A 23,593-nucleotide genomic window follows, 5' to 3' on the forward strand; every position below is an offset into this window, starting at 1 on the left:
TCGGGCTACGGAATCACGTCGGCCTAGGTTAGGATCCCAGCCCCATCACTCGCTACGGGGGGACCGCGGGCAAATTTTAACCCCTCCGAATCTATTTCTTCGTGTGTATGTACCACGCACATGTAGGTACCAGAGATCGTCCTTAGTGCATTGATTCCTCACAAAAACCCTACGGAGAAGGAAGGGACTCTTGTTATCTCCATTCTGCAGAGGAGGAAAACTGAGGCGAAAAGAGATTCAGGAATTCTGCCGACGTCCCATAGAGAAAGCCAGGATATGAAATAAAAACAGGCCGTTTGCCCCCAGAGCCCTCTCGCCTTCCAGCTCTGCACTGTCCGGCACGCAGCCGCTGGCCACATGTGGCCAGGGAATACTCGACATGTGGCAGCTCTGAATTAAGATGCGCTGTCAGTATGAAATCCACGTTGGACTTGAAAGACTTGGTATAAAAAAACAAACAAACAAACGATCTCATTAATACTTATATTGACTACGGGTAGACTAATATTTTGGATCTATTGGGTTAAGTAAAATATATTATGGCAATTAATTTACCTGTTCCTTTTTACTTTATTTAAGTGTGGCTACTGGGAAATTTCAAATTACATTGTGACTTTACAGTTCTGTTGGAGAGTGCTGTTCTATACTGATCTCATAGCTTGGTGTGAGTATCAAATCGGTTAATCCAAGGACGGCATGGAGCACAGTGCCTGGAACAAATTACCATTCACTCGCTATTATTTATATTAGTGAGGTCGATGGTCAGATTTTATAGTCGACCTTTTTTTTTTTTAAGAAACTTCTCGTAACAGATAAAAGAGGTTCTGACTGAAGCAGAGGACATCCTTAAAGTCACCTCTGAGTGGCACGTCCACCCTAGACATACCTACGAATTGGAAACCCACAGGGTTACACCATCTGTAAGTGTTTTTCAAGCTTCGACATTGCACGTCTGTCATTTCAGAGAAGGTAAGGCGGTGGTACTGGACAAAACCAAGGTGCCTACGGCAGTGCCTTTGAAATGATCATGGATCTTAAATGTTTTCACCACAGAAACAAAATAATAATTAAGTCATGTGATAGAAGTATTAGCTAATGCTACAGTGGTAATCATATTGCAATATGTAAGTGTATCAAATCAACGCATTGTATACTTTAAACTTGCACGTTATATGTCAATTATACCTCAACAAAAAATTATTAATTGACTGATTAAATATCAAAACAAACAAACAAATTATCACGGAAAAACACTACCATTTTGCTTGGGAGATTCAAAGTATTTGATCCCAGGTCTAGACGCAGATCAGAAAGCAGGGCGTCATGAATGTGAATGAAGAGGGAGGGTCACCTGTGGGTCCCTGGCATCACCCACACGTACAACACGTACACACTATGGCACGTCTCCGCATCTGATCTTTACAGCCTGCCAACTCCCCATCCTTGCAGACCCTGGGGAAGGCTCTGAACTGCCTGTAGGCACCAATATCGCGAGGTCTAGCTCCGAGATAGGACGCGAGACTCAGCCCAGACACTACAATGATTCTGCTGTCCTGATGGCAACTTTGGGCTCAGTCAGCCCCGTCTGCGAGGAAAGCCTCCCAGCCCTTCCTGCAGCCCGCGCCCTGGCTCTGGTATGTGTGTGTGGACAGGGACAGCAGCCAGCCCTTTGCTGGGCTCTCTAACAAGTTCCACGAGTCTGTTTGTTAAAGAAAAATTCCAGTGGGTGCATCCAACACATGGAACTCAAGTACAGAAATTATATTTATCCACCCTACTGCCAAGGAGATCACATGCCCCGTGAGTCACTCCAGATGTGCTCAAAAACAGAGTCTCTCTGTGGAAGCCCAGTCCCCCAATCCCAGAGAGAATCGGAATCAGAGGTCCCCACTCCTGTGCCCCCCGGAGGCAACCTCTGCCTCCACCTTCCGAGGCGGGAGAGGGCATCTGCTCCTCTGAGGAGGGAAGCGGGGTAAGAACCGTACCGTCTCACAGGGAGGACCGGTACCCCATACCTGTAGCTCCTGGGGTCCCGCTGGGTTGGAGGGCAACCTCTCACCTTTGTGGAAGGAAAAGATGTGCTGGAAGACACTGCTGCTTCTGCTGTTGTGTTATGATGCGCAAGCGACCGCGTCCCACAGGTGGGGCCGAGGTGAGTTGCTTTTTATTTATTTGTTTGATGGTCGTCATTTGTCCTTAAATGCAATTAGGAATTCAGGGGGTGTGGAGTGAGGGAAGGAAATTAGGAGACCCACGTTCCTCCTTCTCTCTGGTCTCTGCCAATTGCTTTATGCCTGACATGTTCGAAGGTGTTAAAAGGTGATGGGGGGAAATGGCACTGAAAAAAAATCAAAGCTGCCGAGAGGCCATGGTCCAGGTGGGAAGCGCAGGGAGCATCCCTCTGACACACCAGAGCGAGTCGTCTCTGCTTCAGAGACTGCGGACACATTTCCTTAAGTTTCCCCCGACCCCGGGCAGCTGCAGCGGGGCAGGGCATGTGGAGAGCAGGTGCCCAGGTCTGATGCCAACACGATGGGGCTGTGGGTGCCGGGGTGCTACCTGCGGAGCCTGACAAGAGGCTCTGGGTCTGGGCTGCCCGGGTTGGGGTCTCAACACTGCTTCCTAAGCAGGAGTGGACACATCTTTCCGGCTGGGGAGAGCTGGCCCAGTGGCAGGAAAGGGAGGGTCATCCTTCGGCATCCCAATGTCGGCCGGTCTGCTGCTCCCACCAGCCGGCCAGTCCACCTGGGAAGGGAGGGAGCCCAGTGTGGTCCAGACCCGCATGGCTGACTGCCCTTCCCTCCGACGTAGTTCCTCAGAGCTAGAATGCCATCCTCCCTCTATGCCCCAGGACTGGCTTCAGCTGGCAGACACCAACAGCTCCTCCGGCCAGTGAGTTTATCACTGTTAAGTGAGGGACCAATAGTGCCACCCACTCGGAGCCGGTCTGAACTGGAAACCTTTCTGTCTGCCGCCTAAAGTCAACTGAGGTCTCTCCCAGACAGAACTGGGAAAAGAAGTCAGGCTCGTGGATGTTTCTAGAGATCCAAAATAGGACGAAGACTGGCACGGTGGCCTAAGGAGAAGCCTCTCGGTTCTCAAGGAGAGTGTCGGGGAACGGAGGAACAGCCATGTGGGAACAAGGTGCACAGAGCAGACGGACCTGAAACGGTGAGGCGAGCAAATGCCACTGCACTTATTGGGGATTTTACTCCCTCATTTTTAAGTCTGAGATTAGGAACCTGCCAGTTCTCTTAGCTGAGCTATGAAGTGATTGGTTGTTGTCCTGGGGGCAAATAATTCATGTAAAATAAATAAATTAATTTATTTCTGGTGAGGCCATTAAACACACACACACACACACACACACACACACACCTGGGGCAAATAATTAATTTATTTCTGATGAGGCCATTACACACACCCACCACCACCACCTGTCCCCTGCTCATCATGAGCACAAACTTTTAAAGAGTCTGAGGAGTGACGTTCAGCCGCTCACACCTGAATGCCCCGGGGGCCTTACCTACTTAGCCTATAAAAAAGAGATGACAATAACCATTCTTCCTAAAAATGCACAGGCATTTCCCTGTTAGAAACCATTTCCGATGACTTAATCTGTAACGAGGCTTGAAAACACAGAAGCCCCATCCCGATCTGCCCCGCAGGGAACTCAGGGATTTGCGCTCTGCCTCTGACGGGCTGTGTGATCTCCGGCAAGTCTCACAGACTCTCCGGGCTCTAGTTCACCAACAGGTACCACATGAGCAGTAACGAAACTAACCTTCACTGTGTTACTGCGAGGGCCGGATGCCAAAAAAATGCTTTGTAAGTAAGGAGCACTGGATTAACGTTAGCCGCTTAAACATGAAAAAAAAAAAAAAAAAAGAAATCATTAAAGAAAGCTTGAGATTCTCAACTGGAGCATTCTATGGCAACCCCCGGGAGTAGCTGCCCTGGCCCCACCCTGCCCTTTCTAGGGAGGGTCCGTCGCTCCCCCCTCCAATGACAATCACCACCTACTTAAAAACACCCAGCACAGCTGACACGGGGACCAGGACTAGGCAGCTGAGGCTAACTAAGCGCTAGATTAGTGGTTCACGTCAGTGCTCAGAGTCAACAAGTGATATGGCGTTCCTCCAGCCATCATCAAAGTCTTCCACGGAGTTGATTATTTTCATTTTTAACATTCTTTTCTAATTATACAAGGAATACACAATTGCCATCTTTAAAAAAAAAAAAAAAAAGATGGAATAGGGATCACACCCAAATAATTTTTCCAAATGTACTCAATGTTCCTTTCTCCTTTATCCACACCCCACCCCCACCTCCAAATCCGAGCCTGATTTCGAAGAATTGCCTTTGAAAACAGTCGCAGGGCGACCACCCGCTAAAGACGCTAAAGACGCCACGGGCTCAGCCCCAGCCGCCCCTCCCCACCCCCACTCCACGCCTCGCGCCCACGTGTAGAAACGTAGAAATAAACCCAAAGGGAACACGTCCTACTGCCAGGACATCCCTTTTCCTACCGGCCACACTCCCGTCCTCTCTGGGAGAAGCGCTCTCTAGGATCCTGCCCTGGGAGGTAGCTTTCCATGCTGGCATCCAGGATCCCCATGCCGGCCTCACCGACTTGAATCAGACCAAATGATTCACCTGTGGTGAGCGTGGCCAGCCCAGGGAACTGGCCACACCTGACCCAAGACCACGCCCACCCTACCCCCCACTCCTGCCGGAGCAGCGCTTGGAGGGCCGGGGGGCACTAGCTTGTCTTAAAAAAATAATAATAATAAATCTACGTATTAATTACTATAGAAATATCTGTTGTTATGAAATACATGTAAATTATTTCTTTTTAAAGCAGTGTGACAGGGAAGGGTACTCTTCCAGTTACGCGGTGGAATTTATGTCATTTTCGGGTGTCCATGTGCGTGTTGCGTGCTTCTTCACTCGTGAGTGTTTCCTATGACGGGAAGGGCCTGTGGTCAGTGTTGAGTCCCCATGACGAACTAACTGGAGTAGCATTACCGACCACGCCATGCATAGCCACCTCGTTTACGCCTCAGTCACTGCACGAGGCAGGCGCTGTTCTGACCACTTACACAGAACTGGAGTTAGAGAAGTTAACGTGCCCCAGAGCACTCGGTAGCAAGGACAGGGCTGGATTTTGATGCCCCCACGATCCCCACAAGGCCTACAGCATCTGAGTTGTGCTGTCATTCACCCTCTCCACCCCTTCTGGGTGTTCTCTGGCTCCCGTGCTCCCAGCAGCCCCTGGGTCACCGCTGGGAGGCCTGGCCAAGGGAGGCAGCCCTTTCAGAAGCACTCCTGTTGGACCTCCAGCACTTGGGGCCAAGACCCTGGCTCACGCAGAACGTCACTGTTTCTAAAGGACTGGCCCAGGAGCAAACAAGTAAATGGCATGAGTAGGATCTGGCAAAAGATCTTTTATAAATGAGAGCTTTTCCTTCCCACACCCACTGGTGTTTCCATGGAGTCGCTTCAACTGATTCATGAAAAATATGGCTGTCTTTTGGCGTGAAATGGTCTGCAATTAAGATCCCTCCCGACAAGCTCTGCTGTAGAAAGGCTGTGTGTCATTTTCGGTGAAAACCGTGGTTAAGCTTAACGCTGTGCTTTGCTGTTAATCATAAAAAGGTGAAGGGAAGATCAGGCTCAAAGCAAAAATAGGTCTATGGCCATGCCACCCTGAACAAGCTCCATCCCCTCTGATCTTGGAAGCTAAGCAGGGTCAGGCCTGGTTAGTACTTGGGTGGGAGACCACCTAGGAAGACCAGATGCTTTAGGCGTAAAAAAATTAATAAAATAAGGGATTGTAAGCTGACAAATTCCTTGCAATCTGTGAGGTCAACCAAGGGTTGCTTCGCCAAAAAAAAAAAGTGCAAAAATAGGCTTCTCCATTTAGGGACGCTTCTGCCTGTATGTCTGGGCAAGAAGGCTTGGAGGGGCCGAAGGGTTGAGGCGACAGGTGCCGACCTTGAACCAGGCTGGAACGGGGGCTCCTCAGAGTTGGACGGAGGTCATGCTGGAAACAGGAAACACCTACCTTCCGATAGTTAGCAGGACCCATAACCTCACACAAGTGCTAGAATCACCGTCAGAACGAGGATTGATTCAGTGAAGCCTTCTGTTCAAAAAAAAATGGAGTTTAGTGACAAAGGTAGTTAATGTGTTAGGCGGAGATTGTTTATTCATTCAACAAACAGTCATGGGCGGGATGCTACGCGCTGGGAATACAACAGTGAACAAAAGGGACAAAATCCCATGCCTTATGGGGCCGACACTCTGGGGTGGGGGGAACAGACAACGAATACATATAGAAATAAGACATCTGGATTGTTGGATAGCGATAAAGTAGGGACAGGTTAGAGGGGAGCAGAGATGATCATTTTAAATAGGTAGTCAGGGAGGGCCTCCCTGAGGAGGTGACTGTGGCCAAAGCATACCTAGGATGCTCCGGGAGCACTGAGGAGGCCTGTGACAGCAGCGGCAGGAGCCAGGGGAGCGTAACAGATGGGTCCAGAGACCCGGTGAGACGTCAAATGGCACCTGGTGGCCCTTTGAAGACATTTGGTTCTTACTCTGAGACGGGAAACCATCAAGGGTTCTGGGCAGAGGAGCGACATCGTCGGGCCTGTTTGCACAGAATCACTTTAATGGCTGTGTTAAGAATAGAAGGAGGACAGTAGCCAAGGGTGGAAGCAGAGAGCTATTAGGAGAGGTGCCTAAGGCTTGGGCCAGGGGCGAGCAGGGATGTGGCAAGAAGCGGCCAGATTCCACATCTGTTTGGAAGGTAGCGCCAACGAGACTTGCTGATTAGCTGGATGTGGGGCGTGAAGAAAGACTCAGTGATGACTCCCAGGGTTTTGGCCTGAGCAACTGAGAGAGATAGGAAGACAGCAGACACAGCAGATGCGTGTGTGTGTGTGTGAGAGAGAGAGAGAGAGAGAATTAGGAGAGAGAACAGTTACGCAGTGGAAAGGGAATTCCCACAGGCAACTGCATATATAAAAGTCAATCCTCGAAATATAATGAGAGTGGCCAGGACTCCCCTCAGAAGACAGAGGGGAGAAGGGAGAGCAGCCAGGCGGGAGGGATTTTTTTTTTTTTTGTAAATAGAAGAAGTAACATGTTTTCATGCTGATGAGAAAGATCCAATAGAGAGGGAAAACTCACTGGTGTAAGAAAGGTGGACAGGTGAGCGATATTGTTACAGGAGCTCACACACACCATGAAGACGTGGGCTCTAGACAGGAGCGTGGACTCAATAACAGGAGAGGCAGGTAAGTGGGCCAGAGGCAGGTAACTGGTTTCAGGAGGAAGCCAGCCGAAGGTGTGAAATCACCATCTGTTTCACAGTAAAATAGCGTGGGAGGAATCAGGAAATATGGGAACCGGACGGGTGGCAGGTAAGGGCCCGTGTGAGAATAACGACCTGGATTTCAAGTGTGACCGCTTAACGTGATGGTTACGGTTCCCTCCGGCTGCATTCGGGCGGACCGGTGCAGGTGTGGAGCAGGTCAGGAGATGGGCTGTACTTCTGCCGAGAGATCGCACAGGAAAAAAGAGAGCTCAAAGGAGGTGAGGATAAATGCAAGAGAGTAATCAAGGGGTGCAGCGACTTGACCTTGCATATCACATTATAAATCAAAGCTAGAGATGCTTTTTAAACATGTGTGATTCAGTTACGTTTTATACCGCATACATTCATTCACTCACAATTAATGACGTGATCCTTCCCGTAGTTATTCCCGCACGTGGTCCCCGTACCTCTGGATCCGGTCTCTAGACTGGCTTAGTGCCTGCGGCATGACCTTTAGCAAGTGAATCATTGGTTCTATGCTGCTCGGTTCGATGAATCATACGCTCTCAAGTTCTCGGGAAGGCTCGCTCGTCCAGGGCATGAAGGAGGAGGGAGAGGCTCTTAGCTCTGCTCCAAGGCGAGCCCGGGCAGCAGGCTTCCTGCGGGGAGACCTGGGCGAGTCTGGTGTCCCCTGGGCACACGGAGTGGCCCTCGTGGGCACATTCACATCCTGAAGAAATAGCCAGAGAGTGGGCTGGGTGGGGAGCATTGAGTGGAGAAGAAAGAAACAAATTGGCCCAATTTTACACCAAAAAAAGTACATAAACTCAGTGATTTTGGAAAAACTGTTCTAGCAGCCATTTTGCCCGAGGCTCGATGCTCCAGTGGCGCCCAGAAAGGAATGGGGTCTCTGGTCTCCCTAGCCTATTCCCCGCTCTCGCGCCTGCCTCAGGGAAGGTCAGTCCCCCACCTGCGGGGAGCACTCAGGTCTCCCCCTTATCAGCCTTGCAAAGACCATGCTGCCCAAAGCGGTGCAGCCATTGCTGACCGAGGAGGTGGGCAAACTTAAAATGACCTCTGTAAATCTGGGAGCTAGGATGGAAGGGACAGGAAGAAAGACCAAGTAGGACTGAGTCTAGTGTCCTATAAAGTTTTGCACACACACCTCTCGGAGTTGGTCAGCTCTTGTTTCGGCCATTTGTGTTTCGGGAAAGGTCCAGACTTCGCCTTCATGGACAAAAGCGTCGGCAGTGACTGACTCTATGGTCAACTTTTCACCCAAATGTTTTGACACAGAGCAGACGTACCTCAACCTCTCGCCCATCACCTGCAGCATCTCTGGTGGAGACTGATTTCTGCTCTCCCGGCCTCATCCCTGTCACAGGGAGTCAAGCCTGGGCAGCCGCCGAGACATCGGGCCCAGAGCTGGCTGCACCTCCCCGGCCCAAGGGGGCACAAAAGTCCCCGCCGACGCACACTGTCAAAACAGCCACAGCAGTGGGAGGGGTACGCAGGAGGCAGGGGCGCTAGGTGGCGGAGGGGCTGTCTTGCAGACGCCTGCGCTCCCCACAATACTCTCTGAAGCAATAATGGGTCCCCTCGTCTAGAGGCTGAAGCTAATTCTAACAATTTTTCCCCAAATTCTGCAATTATTTTAAAAAGCATGAGAACAAGGGCTATTGGAAACCGTAACATTTCCCATTCGACTCAGCTTTGAATCAGGGAGTATTTTCTTCCCAGCTCTTTGAGAGCCAGGGGTCCGCCCGGGGTGAGCACGTTGAGGGGTGTTGCTGTTCGCAGGGAACAGTCGAGTGAAGAAAAAGCGCCGGTCTGGCTGCCACGTGGGAGGCGGCCCCCCCAAGTCTGAGATGGCAGGCAGCTGTGCTCAGGATAGTCCTCCCCTCCTGCCAGAGTCACCTGCCAGAGTGTGGATTTACTTTACTTTGTTTTTTTAAGAGAGCAAGACCTTTCATTTCACAGCAAGAGGGAAGCTCTGGAAGAAGAAGTAAAGAAGTAAAATTTCTCTCAGATCCTATCCTGAGAAGGGGGTGCGTCCACCTCTCATCGTAGGAGGAGAAGAGCAGGCAGGCCGCGGGCATGTCTTGCTGGTCCTGGGGTCGTCTCCCCGCGAGGAGGGAGCGGAGTCAAAGTACGCGCCCTCTAGGCGTCTCTACGCGTTTGCCTTGGTCTCTTCGGGTGAACCCTGGAAGGCCTCGGACGGGAGTGTGCTTTGCACTGTGGCACCATCGGCTTGGCTGTGGATCTGGGAGAGCCAACAGTCACCGCCCTGCCTGCCTGTTCGAATCACGTGGGTACCATCAAAAGCCCTGATGCCCACCTCCCTGCACCCCAGAGATGCCCATGAACTGGCCTGGGCAGTGGCCTTGGGCATCTGGGTTTTTAAAAACTCCCAGGTGATTCTAATGTAGCGTCAAGGTCGAGAACCACTGGGCTGACCTGAGAGAGGCCACACGGCCTCCGTACACGCTCAGGTCAAGCGGCCTCTGATTCGCAACTTTGGCTGCCGTTAGAAGCCCTTAGAAAGCTTTTTAAAACCTTACTGTCCCAGTCGTACCCTAGTTTAATTACATAAGAACCTCTGAGGCTGGGACCCAGGCATCAGTATTTTTGCAAGCCGCCTGGGTGCGGTCAAGGGTGCAAACCCGTGGGGTGGAAGACGCCTCGCTCCCCTGAGCTCCACCTGAAACTACAGGCAGAAGCAATTAGGTGCACAGAGGCAAAGGCTTCCTCCAGCCCTAAAATCTATGATTCTGTGGGAAACTGGTAATTATCTGGCAAAGAGAACAAATTCTGCTAAAGTGCTGGGCCAGGAAATATTATTGCTCGGGATTTCAAAGCCTCCTTCTGCACAACGGATCTGCAGCAGCAGAGCAGAGCGGGGCCGCCCCGCAAGGCCTCCTTCAATGCACGGATCTGCTCGGCCAACAGCGGCCCCTAGCGCGCCGCCCGGGGCTGCAGACACCTAACACCATGTTTATCCTAGGCCCGGAGGACCCTGTGGTACGGATAATAAATGAGGACAGAGAAAGCACTGTTACCGCAGCTCTCCACCCAACCAGCTTTTTCCAGGAAGTGCGAGTTTCCTACCAGTGAGCTTTTCAGGAAATAAATGCCTTTATATCAAAGATGTTTCATCTTGATCACTTCGGATAGAAACCCTTCTAAAGAGCTTATGCGGTTCCCCGCCTTCTTTAACACGGCACACTGGACATCACAGAAACCTTTCTCGATGGCCGCAGGGCACCATTATCAAGAAGCAGAAATGTCACGTGTGGCTGCGCAAATTGTGCCTCGCACAACTCCAGGGGGCGCTGCTTACCCTGAAATCTCATAGATTTTTCAGTGAGCTGCCCAGTGTCCTGGGAGATCGCAATCCAGCATCTGGAAGAATCTGTACCTTTTCCTATCCGCGGGCGGCAGGCTTGCCAATCGTTTCTGCACAGAGGGGCTGGGTGTGTGGCCGGGGCTGTCTGCTCCCAGCCCCAGGTGACTCTGGAGAACCGCCACTTATAATGGTGATTCCTGCTTTCTATAACATAGTGTTTTCTTCACTTGTCCTCTTCAAATTCTAATTCTTGTTACCCTCTCTACCTGTAGCCGCCCACCCATCTCCCTCCAGCTCCCACAGACAAACAGCATTAGCAAGTCATAGACTTTGTCCCAAAGGCATTTCTAAGTCTGGGGGCCCTTGCGGGGGAGTCCTGAGCTTGGCTCCCCATGGCCTTAGAGCCACATGTCAGGGTCTTGGGGGCAGCTCTTTGTTAATTTGTTGCCTGCGGCCAAATTCTCCTGCAGCTGCATTTCAGAGGGCTGGGGAGGAGCCAAAAGTCTGATCCTCCGATTAAAAAGGCTTGTCAATAAAAATTAAAAAGGCTTGTCAATAAAAATCAACCCGCACTTCGTACTGATAAAGTGCTAAAATGTGCAGTACTATTAGGGAACAGTGTCATTACGGAACTCATTTGTTGAATTTGAGGGGTTTTCATTGTTTGCTTATTTCTGTTTTATTTTGTTTTATTTTAATATAAATTTCCCCAGACATGTACATATGTATTTCAAAACTTTCTGAGATGATTCTGCCGAGCTGCTGGGTCTGAAATAGGAACCCCTGACGTGCCTGGGACACACCAGAGTTGTCTGTCGCCTTTCCCACTTTATGGCCACCGCCGCTTCCAGCCGGCCACTTTCGACACTGGCCAGCTAACCTCCTGGTACCCGGAGGGAGACGGCCCGAGTGCACACGGCCCCTCCAGCTCATGCCTTCATTTCTTACAGCCCTGCTCTTCCCTGCGGCCCATCGGCCAAAGAAATCATCCTCGATGCCTTTGAATCCTGTCCTGCAGAGCTCCCTGGAGGATGTAGAACTGCTCTATGAGGTAGGCACAGGTTGGACGTGGTCAAGTCACATCATCCCAAAGGCAGTGCGACTTGCCTGTTTCGGGAAGGAGACGTGACCTGGGCCCGTGAAAATGAGTGGCCTCTGCTCCCACAGGGACTGGCCTAGACCAGCGTGCGGAGGCCGCCGAATTCTGCCCATCCCAAAGCAAGGTGATCCTCGCATTCTGCTCACCTTTCCCACATGCCATAACAGGGGATGATGGCATCGGGAGGGCAGTGGAGGCAAAATTAGAGATTTAGGTTTGGTCCCAAGGCGCCAGCTGCAGCACCCAAGCAGGAGAGCAGTGATCTCAGGCAAAGCCTCCGAGGCAGGGCTTGTCAGTAGCGTTCAGGCGACGCCAAGCTAGTTACGAGTGGAGCCCTGTCTCCAGTAACAGCGCACTGTGGCAGCCCCGTTCCTGACCATCCCCCAGGCGTCCTTCCTCTGCCTCTCACATCTCTGACACTCAGGCCCCACCTCCCCTCCAAACCACAGGTAAAATTCCCAGGCCGTTTGGTTTAGTGCAGTGGTAAAATTCCAGGTTCAAGATCTGACCCTTAGTTCTGGTTCTGCCACTCATCGCTTATGTGACCTTGTCTCCCTGGGCCTGAATCTCAACCTACAATGCTCTCCAAAATTCCCCTCCTGCCCTGACATCCTCTAATGTCCTCCATGGACCAGAACTATCTGACCAAGAAAGAGACGGCCTGCTGCAGCCAAGCGGTTGAGGCGGGGGCAGATTTCAAATCCTGCTTCTGGGAACAAACTGGAAAATGCACAGACTTTGCCAAGTCTCGAACATGAGAGTCGCATAAACAGATCTGTTCTAGAAAAATAACAGACAGTAGCAGGGAGATGGATTAGAGCCGGGGAAAGCTGGAGACAGAGGAGTCAGGACCCTGAGTCCGAGAGGTATTAATTAGGTTCCTGGCCCTGAGCGGGAATGTATGCGTATAACGGACCCCCCCCCACTCTCAAAACAACAGGCGACAAAGGAGGACGAAACTCTGTATCCTGCTTAACTCCTAGCACAGCTCTCTCCATCCCTCGGCTTGCAGCTTCTGACTTAAAAATTATCCAAAATAGTCGGTTCATGCTTTCAGACCTTCGGTGGGGGGGAGGGAGGAAGGGGGAAAGAGGTCGATCCAGGACACTGGAAACAAAAGGTAATAATTAAATAGTAGCTTTGTACCAGGTATAGTGTTAGATGATGCCCATATGTGTCTTATTTACTTCTCACAACGTCCTGGTGAGGCATTTTTGTTGCTAACCCTTTCACAGAGGAGGAAAATGAGGCTCAGAGACGTTAAGTAACTCATCCAAGGTCACACAGTTAGTGGGAGAGCTGGCACTGGAACCCGGGTCTCTTGGATTCCAAAGCTTTTTTCCGCAGCTGCCTCCCTAAATGAACGGATGTGATAATGAAAACAATGGTGTCCTCAGCAACGCCCAAATCCTCATGTCTTTCTACATGTTGTGTTTTCACCCAGTTCCTGCTAGCTGAACTTGAGATCGGCCCTGACCTGAAGATCTCCATCAAAGACGAGGAGCTCGCCTCCTTGAGGAAAGCCTCTGCCTTCCGCACCATCTGCAATGACGTGATCCCCAAACGCATCCCAGACATCCGCCGGCTGAGTGCCACCCTCTCCAGACACCCCGGCATCCTCCAGAAGGAGGACTTTGAAAGGACAGTGCTGACCCTGGCCTACGCAGCCTACCGCACAGCCCTGTCCCAAGGGCATCAGAAGGACATCTGGGCCCAGTCCCTCCTCAGCCTCTTCCAGGCCCTGAGGCATGACTTGATGCGGTCCTCAGGCTCCAGAGTGTCTCTCTGAGAGACTGGCCCGCACCAGGACCGAGGATCAGGGCCCAGCACACACAGTAATCCAGAAATTCTTCATTCTCTACTCCATTTACAGGGACCAGCATCAAAACACATGCCACCAACTCAGAGTAACAGAGATAAAATAAGTAAGCCCAATGCTCTTTGCCCCTGGTAGCTTCCTGACAAGCACACCTGACTCAGGTCATACGTAATGTGAACTGGGCTGGAACAAAGGGCTGACGTGGTGCCAAGAGGCCTCCAGAGGCCAAGCAGTGTGCCGGGTGACATGCAGAGCTAAGATACGCTTGGACCCTGAGTGACTGCCACAAACACCCACGAGTGAGGACAGAGCTGGAGGAGACATCCTAGAGGTTTGAGCATGGCGGGAAGATGGGGGACAGATTTCTTTGGTCCTAAGAGATCAGGGCGCTGTGTTGAATGAACATCTTTCTGCAGGTTCTGTAGTAAGATATAAAGAAGCTAGTGCGATAGCCAAGTAAACATGTTGTTAGTCAAGGATATATTTCTCGACTTTTCCGAAAGTCGCTGAGAAGAATCAGTTAGAAAATCGGTAATTTTATGACCTAGAAATCTTGACTCTTCTCATCTGAAGGCTGGTCTCATCAGAGGAGACTTATGAGGGGGGTTATGCCTTGTCTTTTGAACAGAGAAACCAAGCTAACGCAGAGAGATAGTCCTAATAAAGAGGTGGGACCAACGGCCGCACCTTTCTATCCTAATGCTAAAATTATTTAGCATCATCAGAGAATTAAGTGCTCCCAATAAAAATGATTTTCAGATGACGGAATTTTACCCTTTCGAATGCCAAATTTTTGTTTCAGCAATGTTGACTTGCTATCTTTTGAAACTACACATATGTGACATCTTAAGCGTTTGTTTAGTATCTTTGAAACATTCTAATGAAGGAATTGGATAACGTAATCTCTGAGATGCCTCGACTCTGAGATTTCTGCAATCATTTGACTAACTATAAGATGTTACAGGGGGGGACGGCTGGACCCGAGAGGTCTGCTGGACTATTTGTACCAACCCTGGAAGTTTTTAAGCTTTGCTAATTCTGTGTCCAGTGTGAGTTTTTCTGCTGCCTTCCTCTCAGTTAGGCTATCACGGTGCATTTTCTTTGTGACCAACATCACTGGCCCCTTACATTTTGTTGTCCCTTAGCTACCACCACCTAAAAAGAAACAAGATAGCTAGGCTTGTTGTAATTCTGTTAAATAAGAGTTAATCAGTGAAGGCTAGGGGAGAAGTACCTGGGTTCTAATAGGTTCCTGAATAGCTCAGAGGTCTCTCTGGCTTCTCCTAGGTTTGCAGTGGGTCCTGGAGGCTAACATTCCCAGTAGTCTGATCTTCGAATGAGTGAGGATTCATTGGGTTAAATTTGATTCTGAAATGGGTATTTAACAATTGTCATTTGATGATGACAAAAGCTAGAGTTCTTTAAAATCTTCGAACAAGTGAGGTTTGCCTAGCAGCACAAGCAGCCTGATCTTGTGGGAGAAATACCAGGAAGCAGAAAGAGGATCTCAGAGAAAAACACAGCTTTGCACCCCGATGTTCTCAGGCTCAGTTTAATAACTCGTGTGCTCTTGTTCTTACTCCCTGACTATACCGCTCTGTTACCTCCCTCAAATGCAGACTGATGTACGCTTTTTTGTTCAATTTTCTCTTTTTAATATTATGTGTTCTCTTTGACATGGTCACTCTGCTCATCTCTTATTATTATTATTATTATTTTAGTTTAGTTTAGTTGGGGTCTCTGCTTCTCTATCTTTGGGCCTGATTCTGATTATCTTTGCATCCATTTCTTGAGGCATCTCTTGTGGTCGACATCTGCTCGCTCTATCTCCTCCGCGGCCCGCATTCATGCTCTGACGCACGCTGGCTTTTGATCTCCATTGGGTATAGCTGTCCGATGAAAACAAAGGTGGATGTACAGAGAGGGTTGGGATTGCCCAGAAGGCAGATTAGCCTCACCATCTACCTTCACTATTTGTACTTTTCCTTGATGTGGGGTGGGGAGGGGATCAGCAGAAGTTGCAATCCCTAGATACTGTACAATAAATATCCTGACAGTCATAGCCTTGCATTCCACCCTGTGATTCGGCCCCAGTAGGAGGGATCTGAGAGCTTTCTTTCAGTCAGCAGCTGGAAGGACCCACCCTCATAATTCCTGCCTATCATGTCTGTCATGATATGCATGGCTGCACCCAGTGGCAGGAGATCCATGAACGGGAGGATGGTTCTCAGACCAGTGACAACAATCGTTGTTCATTCGCCCTGCAATAAAAAACATAAAGGCATAAATCAGGGCCCATATTTGTGTGGCAATATATGACTGAACGAAATAGAAATAAGAAAGGCATGGCTTTTTTTAAAAGACAAATGAAAATTCCATTTTCAGTAACTAGATACTTAAACACTCTTTTAGTCTGAATACAAATTGATTGTTTATCCACAAAAAGTTTTATAACGATAGCTTCATTTGCATGCAAAATCAAATATGACGCTCATGACCGCCACCCCAAAACCCGACTCTTAGCCCGATGAACAGGGACGTAGGAGACTGGAGTAAGAAACAGAAGCTTCCATTTTTCCCCATTAATGCCACACTGTACATACCACATCACAACCAAGTCACACTGTGTCATATTTACTCAGCAACAGAATAATTTGGGGTGTGACAACGTTTGTGGTGGAAACTTGCCTGTGACTTATGGAACCAATTTCCATACTGCTGGGACATTTGAGGACCTATAAATTCTGGAAGTTTCCTCTGTAGTTAGCATCCTCACGGCTACCTCTGATGTCACTTGAGAGACGTTGAAAAACATCTGTGTGCTGACGCTTTCACTGCTCTGTCGTTCCACTTCGAATCTAACTAAAAGAGAATCACATAAGTCAGAAGGGAGTTCCATAGGTAAACCAGTCTCAAATTAAATGCTTGTTACGTGACGTTACATGGCATCCTTTACTCTCCTAACTCATTTTAATGTCTTACTTTTTTTTTATCGTGCTAAAAAAACACAACAGGAATTTACCATCTGACCCGCTTTTCAGTGGACAGTACAGTAATGTTAACTATATGCACCTCGGTCCGTGACAGATCTCTAAAACTTTTTCATCTTGCAAAAATGGTACCTGTGAAACAAGAACTCCCCTTTTCTCTCTCCCTGCAGCCCCTGGCAACTACCATTCCTCTTTCTGTTTCTAAGAGTTTGACTATTTTAGATACCTCATGTCAGTGGCGTTTGTCTTAAGCCTTGTATTCTGGAAAATGTTTTCTTCATCTGAAAAAATGGACAGAGTCCTGAAGAACTACTGGTCCTAGTGTGTGTCATTCACCTTAACCTAATTTTATTTAACAAATATTCACTGATGGTGTAATAAATATGTCATGATTGAGTTACTAGGCTCAGTGGAATCTTTGTAATCTCAGATTATCTCACCAAGAAATTTGAAGTGGTCCATGGGTTTAACAGCAATGTCGATTTCCACAGCTATTTATTATGATCCAGTGTCTTTTAATATGTGCTACCAAAACATCACACATGTGGTATTATTCATGCTGAGTTTCAAAATCATCACAAAAATAAGTCCCAAATGTAGTAAATACAGTAGCCAGTCTTTAACATGCATTTAAAGAGATAAGTCATCATAGCCCATCCTGTTACAGCAAAATAATTTCTAAAGGGACCTAGGCTGCCCACGACCGCACCTGCCTTAGAAGTCGAGAAGAACTGGTTTTCTGGAGCCATTTCTCCAGTTACTTTACCTTTAGCCTGGGGATCATTTCCAACTGGTATAGACCTTGGAACGCCATTCCTAGCATTCCATAAATGCAAGGGAACGTGGGTTTCATAACCCTTGGCTCTGCTCAGCATCTCTCAGACCAAGGCAATGCTACTGAGGGCCATTGCTTAAGGAACATTTGGGGTTTTCTAGTTTTTTTTTCTTTTCTTTCCTTTCCCCAAGTCCACATATCCTTTCTGAGAAAGGCTAACAGCTTCTCCCAATCTCCAAGCAGCAGAAAGCCCAAAGTCCAGCTCCCGAGGAGGTCCTGTCTCTGAACTTATCAACTTCTTCCTTGCCCTCTTACCTCTTCCCTGCGGCCCGGCGGAAGGGAGCCCTCTGCTTCTTTTTTTGGCTAAACGCATTTGAGCACCTACTCCGGCCAGAAAGCCCACTGACGTCTGGACTCCAGACACTTCTGACATGACATCGGCGTCTTGATTTTTCCAGAGAGGCAGCTGTCTTTCTATTCTCCCCACAAAAAGTCTGTGGTCTTTCTCACAGACTGACGCTCTCTGCTGACTTAGACGCTTTGCCACTAGGGAAGTCTGAAAGGTTTAATATTGCACACTCCGGGGCAAAAATATATATATATATTTTTTATTTTCTCCCTGCCACCAGGGTCATCATCTTCCTAAAGACGAGGTCAGCAGGCTCCCTCCCCAAGAAAGCTCTGTGTCCTACAGTTTGCAACGATAAAGCAGTGCTTTTGGGAAGTGGGATTATGTTTACAATGACGGTCATGACTCCAGTCCCTAGAATGTTTGAAAAACAAAAATAAGCTTTTCGAATTGCCTAGGTTCTGCAGAATCAGCAGGCCCCTGCTGGGACCAATCAAGAAGAGCCTTTGGAAGAGATACTGACTCATTCTTTCCGATGCACTGATTGGCCGTGAGGAATGGGCGGGGCCATTGCCTCTGTCCGGCTTCCCATAGGTGAATGAAAGTTAAGGTGGGCCTCCAGCAAGATTTTGTCCCGTGACAACTAAGAATGTCTTGGGGACTTTTTTTTCTGCTCCGGAGGCCCAGGCTCAAGGCAATTTATAAGTGGGAAATCAATTTGAAGGAAAGAAATTTGAACTGAGTTAAGGTGCCAGGTCCTGGGAGAGGAGCCCAGCCCCATCCCAAGTCTGCATTCTCCGCTGACAAACCCGAGGGAGAGGGGTGGGGGTGGGGGGCGGGGGGGAGCTTGATTTAAGTAAGGGGGGGTACTAGAATTTTTTTAAGGAAAGGGGGGTGGGTACAGTGAGCACAGGTAGGAAGTGAAACTGGTACTGCCCCCAAACAGGCCATCAGAAGGAGGAAAAATGATGGAGGGCAAGATAGTCTGTTGGTATTTTTAAAATTTTAAAGCCTTTAAATGACTTCTTCAAGGCCAAACAGCTGCAGCAGAGGTTTAATTTTGATTGATTAAGGGGGCTTTCGCCAAGCCCTAGAATGAAGTTCCTCCATTACTAATCCAGCAAAGAGGGAACCCACTATGCCCTGGTTTACCATTCTCTCCCAGTTCCTTTTTGCTGGGCATAAACCATGCTCACCAATCCCACCTAAAACAGGAGGCAAGGAGCCCAGCCTTTTGTGCAAGCAGGGGCTGTAACTGCACTCCTATTCTGCCCCAAGACGAAACAGGACGCTTGGAAGACGAGAAAGGCGTAAGAAGTCATTTCTGGACCCAGTGCGAGCATCGCAAGGAGCGAAGGCATTTATTTGGTCGGCCCGGCGGGCTCCGAGGGGGACCGGAGCGCGGAGGTCCAGGATGGGCTTGCTGAAGGGCCTTCTCCAAGCAAGGAAGCTGCTGCTGGTCATCTTGGTGCCGCTCCTGCTGCTGCCTCTGCCCATGCTCCACCCCAGCAGCGTGAGTACTGGCCTGTCCCCTCCTGGGGCCAGTGGGTCAGGTGGGAGGTCAAGGAGATGAGGTGGGTGGAGGGAAGGGGGTGCCCACACAGTTCCTCAACGGGCTTGATTTGAAGAAATGGGAGCGTTTTCCTGGAGGAGGTGAAAATACTCTATTCCTAAAAACTACCCTTTTCCTTCCTCTAATTCATTCCCAGTCCCCCATCCCAGAGCCCCCAGCCAGGAAAGAGATTAGAGGAGAGGCTGTTGAGCTGGCTGAAGTGTTAAACAAATCCGTGGGCCAGCCTTCCCCCGCAGCAGGGCCGGGCCCACGTGCCGATAAGAAGAAGGACACCCTGTCTCCCGTAGTTGTCAGCACTCGACATGTGACCATATGTACGGGAGAGCAACGGCAGATGCGGGAAGTCCTCCCCTCGATGACACTGAGGAGAGGATGGGGGGACAGAGGGGATTGGGGACAGCAGGGCTGGGGTGGGGTAGGGCGTGGTCCTGAGGGGGCTCTGGACCACTTAGCATGCGCCAGTGGGTGGGTCATGGGCTCTGACAACCAGGCTTTGAACTTCATCTCCAAAGTTCCCTCTAAACTTTGAGTTGAGCGGGGAACTCAGCATCTTGCCCTGGTCCTTTCATGATTTGTAGCCTCTGCGTTTTCCTCTCCGTGCGCTTGAAGGGGAGAAGTCAGGCGACATGATAAAAAAAAAAAAGAAAAGAAAAGAAAAGAAAAAGAAAGAAAGGAAGAAAGAAGCGCCCCCAACTGCAGACCGTGACCTAATTTCTGAGCGGGTTTGAGTGAGCAGAGAAGCCACCACTCCGCCTCTGCACTTGGCTTGCTTCTCAGGCCATCGCTGGCCTCCCTTCCCTCCCCTGCTGTCTCCACCTCCCTGTCACCCTCCTCCTCCTGCCTCTCTTCCTCCTCCTCCTCTTGGTGGCTTTAGCACCCCCCCTCCCCCGCCCCCCTTGGACTTTAAGGAAAATACTCTCAGAGAGGTTAAGCGTGTTTGTGGGAGGGGAAGAGCGCCCTCCACCCATCTCCCAGAGTAAAGTAACCAAGATTAAGTTACAAAGTTAAATAGAAGGGATTAGGATGCAGCTTCTTAAAAACAAGCTGGCTTAAACCTTTAGTAGAATAAATACCCCAGAGTGCCAGGGAGACGCTGATTAAACCCGGGCTGGGATTGGCAGACAGCGATTACTGCTGACAGATTTCTTGGACTGTACACTAATTTTCTGCTTTATCCAAATGAGCTGATTTTTTTTCTTTTCCTTTCATGCTTTTCTTTTTTTTTCTTTTTTCTTTTCTTTTTTTTTTTTTACTAAATAGCAAATGGATTTAAGGGACTGCCAACTGAAGACTCATTGCCCTCTTCTTCATAGCAGTATCTGGTACCCCCTGTGTCCTCCTAAGTCAGCCGCATCCTTGGGGACCCCGACTCCAGGGTGCAGTGTTCCCCACATTTCATTCTGGGACCTCATTTTTGAGCTTCTTAGTTACCAATGACTAGTGAGAAATAACCACAAAAAAGGAAAAAAGTAAAATAACGAATTATTAAAATAGGCAAAATAATCTATAAATTTGAGGAAAAAGCGTTGCGGCAGGGGGAAAAAAAGAGGAGAGATAAAAGACAGGTGAGCCCCTGCTCTGTCCGAGTCTGTAAATAATTTTTCAAACCTGGGCTTGCTAAAACCAAGAGTCAGTGAGGGCCCTTTCATGGCCTCGCCCCTTCTTTTAGACTGAGTCCACCTTACGGCAGAGTGTCTCAGCAGCCCCACCGGTGACATTCGGGGCCAGACAATTCTTCGTAGTGTAGGGAGGGCTGTCCCTTGCCTCGTAGGATGTTTAGCAGCATCCTGGGTGCCAGTGGCTCACATTGCCTCTGCCCCTCCCCCTCACCGTGATAGCCAGAAGGCTTCCAGATATTACTAAATATGCCCTGGGGGCAACATTGTCTGTCCCCAGCCGAGGAACCAGTGCCTCAAGAAAATAGAAACTCATGACCTCGGTGCTTCCCAGTCACTGCAGACGGATGAGTGGAGGGCAGAATATCGACCCCCACATCCCTTGGGACGTCTAGATAGAGCCTAGGTTTGCCCATGCCTTCAGAACGGGATGCAGCCGGCTTGCCGCCTATCCCAGCATGCCCTGCAAAGGTGACTTCTCTGTGTGTCACAGTGTCAACAAGAGCCCTCTTTTTCCTCCACGATGATGTAAAAGCGCCTGGAGGTGACCAGTGCCCAAGCAGGTCCCAGAGCAGCATGTAGAATGTCTCTCACCCAGCCCTCCCTTCTTGCACGAAACTTTTAGATTCTGATATTTAATCCTTAAGATTCCTAAATGGACTTTTTTTTTTTTTGCTCTGGACTTGAGCTGAGAGAAGGAACCTGGGCAGCAGCTCCCGGCCTGCAGGTCTGGAGGTTCTCCAGAATGAAAAGCTACATTCCAGGTAGGGTTAGAATGACCTTTTCCCTTTTTCCAGCCCAGCTTGCTAAAACCAGGGGCCCAGACTCTGTTTACCATATTCCAGAAGAAGAGGTATGGGAGGGGTTATCTATAAGCAAACCCTGCTTTAATGTCCCCAAGGGGATAAAAGCTACACCTAACTCTGAAAGTAAATTTCAAAAAGGCCTCCCGGTCATTTACGGTCATTTACAGAGGTCCGGGGTCCATGGCTGATTAGGAATCGGGCCACACAGCAGGAGGTGAGTGGCAGGTGAGGGAGTGAAGGTTCATCTTGACATCAAATACACAGACCAAAAGCCCCTACCAGTGAGGTTTGGATGTGATATCACTGGGATGGTCGAAATGCATGGAAAAGGAGCAGAGGCAAGCATCGATTAGTAGCAGAGTCAGGAAACATCCAAAATGGGGAAATGCCACTTTTTAACTCTGTCTTGCATTTGTAAACAGGAGCAAAAAAAAACAAAAAAACAAAAACAAAAAAACAACAACAAAAAAATCACACACAAAACAAAACAAAAACAAACAAAAAATCAAAAAATCTCACAATCGAAAATACTATCGCTTAAAAGCACTGCCTGAACATTCGCCAGCCCCCCAGCATGCCTGCTGACCAGAGGCAGTGAGGAGGGGCCTGGGATTTTCAAAATATCTTCTCCGGCAGATAAGAGAGACCTGTCAGCCAACAGAGGAGCCCAATTCAGTTCAACCAACATTGACTGAGCTACCTGCCAGACGTTGGACCGATGTGGGGGCACAGGACTCCTTTAATAAAACTTCACAGAGTATTTTGGGGGTGTCTGAATATAAGCTTACCTATTAAATTTTGAGAAGGTTGAGAAGGTATAAAAAAAAAAACAGTTTATATAAATTCCATGTGTGAACTGGGTGAGAAATACATGAAAAGGCCCCTCTCAAGGTCTTGGTCTTTTTCTTCTGCTCTAAGGAAAGTCCAGTAACAAGGATGGTAGTTTACCATGTTCATCATCCTGCTGGAAAGGTGGCATGGTGACTTCTCCAGTAACCTATTCTAATCCTTAGCAACAGTTACAATCAAAAAGTTTACTTCGGATTACCCAAATTCTCCTAATTCAAACCAAAGTGGTGCCTGGTACAAGAAAGGTTTCTGTCTCTCGTCTCAGTCTCTCTCTCTCTCTGTCTCCCCTTCTCCCTCCCTTAATTTATGGCCCTGTGATGACTAAGGCAAGAAAAACCGAAGATTCTAGGGAAAAAATAAGCACATCTCAGTGCGGGACAGATATTCTGTCTCCTTTATCTTCAACTGGAGTTAATACCTGCCCTTCTGTCTCTTTCCCAGGTAAGAGGTGAAAATAAGTGAGCTAAAGGGCTTTGAACTCCTTTAGGTAATCTTACTGCTGCAACAAAGGGTGTATTTCTCTAAATTGCATTCTTTTCCAAATGGAACCTTTTTATTTTTCCACTATTGATTCTGTTATCTTATCAGCGCTTCCAAAAAATTTTCACCTCTCTCTGAACTTTTGGCCCCAGAGGAGTTCTCAGCAGGAGCTACAGTCAACAACTATCAGGGCCAATTCCCATTTCCCAAGCCCCAACCCCATAATCCATGCATATGAGGAGGGAGCTGAGGTCCCAGGTCCCGAACAGCTGGGTTAATCACTCCTGATGCCTCTCACTGATCGCTGCCGACCTTTTGTGATTTGTGTGCGAGAGAGCGAGGACACTTGTTCTGACCCCAAGGGAGAGATAAACAGAACAAGATTTGTCAGGCTCCTTGATCACCAGCCAGCCAGCTCAGGGCAGGTCAGACCTGAGCCCAGATGGTTGAGAACTATGTATGAATCGAGGAGCCCACAGCCAGCTCGGCTCTTCCGTACCGTGGCCCTCCGAGTCCATCGTTACTGCCCCTTGGACAGTGAACTCTCCCAAGAGTAAACCAGTGACT

The 23,593-nt window shown here is 49.1% G+C and overlaps 2 protein-coding genes and 1 pseudogene across 6 annotated transcripts in view; all 3 read left to right on the forward strand.

Moving 5' to 3' along the window:
* Positions 1 to 1,785: 1,785 nt before the first annotated feature.
* FAM180A (family with sequence similarity 180 member A) lies at positions 1,786 to 16,972 on the forward strand. 2 transcript variants are annotated; one of them, XM_016121105.2, is made up of 3 exons: positions 1,786 to 2,152; positions 11,621 to 11,721; positions 13,214 to 16,963. In XM_016121105.2, the coding sequence occupies exons 1-3, from the start codon at positions 2,077 to 2,079 to the stop codon at positions 13,556 to 13,558; spliced, it is 522 nt and encodes a 173-aa protein (XP_015976591.2). In that variant the 5' UTR covers positions 1,786 to 2,076; the 3' UTR covers positions 13,559 to 16,963. The 2 variants fall into 2 exon arrangements, with proteins under 2 accessions (XP_015976591.2, XP_036086760.1); XM_036230867.1 differs by lacking the exon at positions 1,786 to 2,152 and adding an exon at positions 5,851 to 7,304 and having other exon boundaries at positions 13,214 to 16,972.
* LOC118611114 lies at positions 5,692 to 5,810 on the forward strand (annotated as a pseudogene).
* A 1,296-nt stretch (positions 16,973 to 18,268) lies between the features above and the next one.
* SLC13A4 (solute carrier family 13 member 4) overlaps positions 18,269 to 23,593 on the forward strand; it is a 38,447-nt gene continuing 33,122 nt past the window's right edge. Inside the window, exons 1-2 of one of the 4 annotated variants that reach the window (XM_036230866.1) lie at positions 18,269 to 18,312; positions 18,981 to 19,215. In XM_036230866.1, the coding sequence (XP_036086759.1) occupies positions 19,117 to 19,215 (99 nt within the window). In that variant the 5' untranslated portion in view covers positions 18,269 to 18,312; positions 18,981 to 19,116. The other 3 variants (XM_036230864.1, XM_016121102.2, XM_036230865.1) reach the window with 3 other exon arrangements.

The sequence above is a fragment of the Rousettus aegyptiacus genome, unplaced genomic scaffold (genome assembly GCF_014176215.1).
Source record: "Rousettus aegyptiacus isolate mRouAeg1 unplaced genomic scaffold, mRouAeg1.p scaffold_m13_p_13, whole genome shotgun sequence".
NCBI classification, from domain to species: Eukaryota; Metazoa; Chordata; class Mammalia; order Chiroptera; family Pteropodidae; genus Rousettus; species Rousettus aegyptiacus.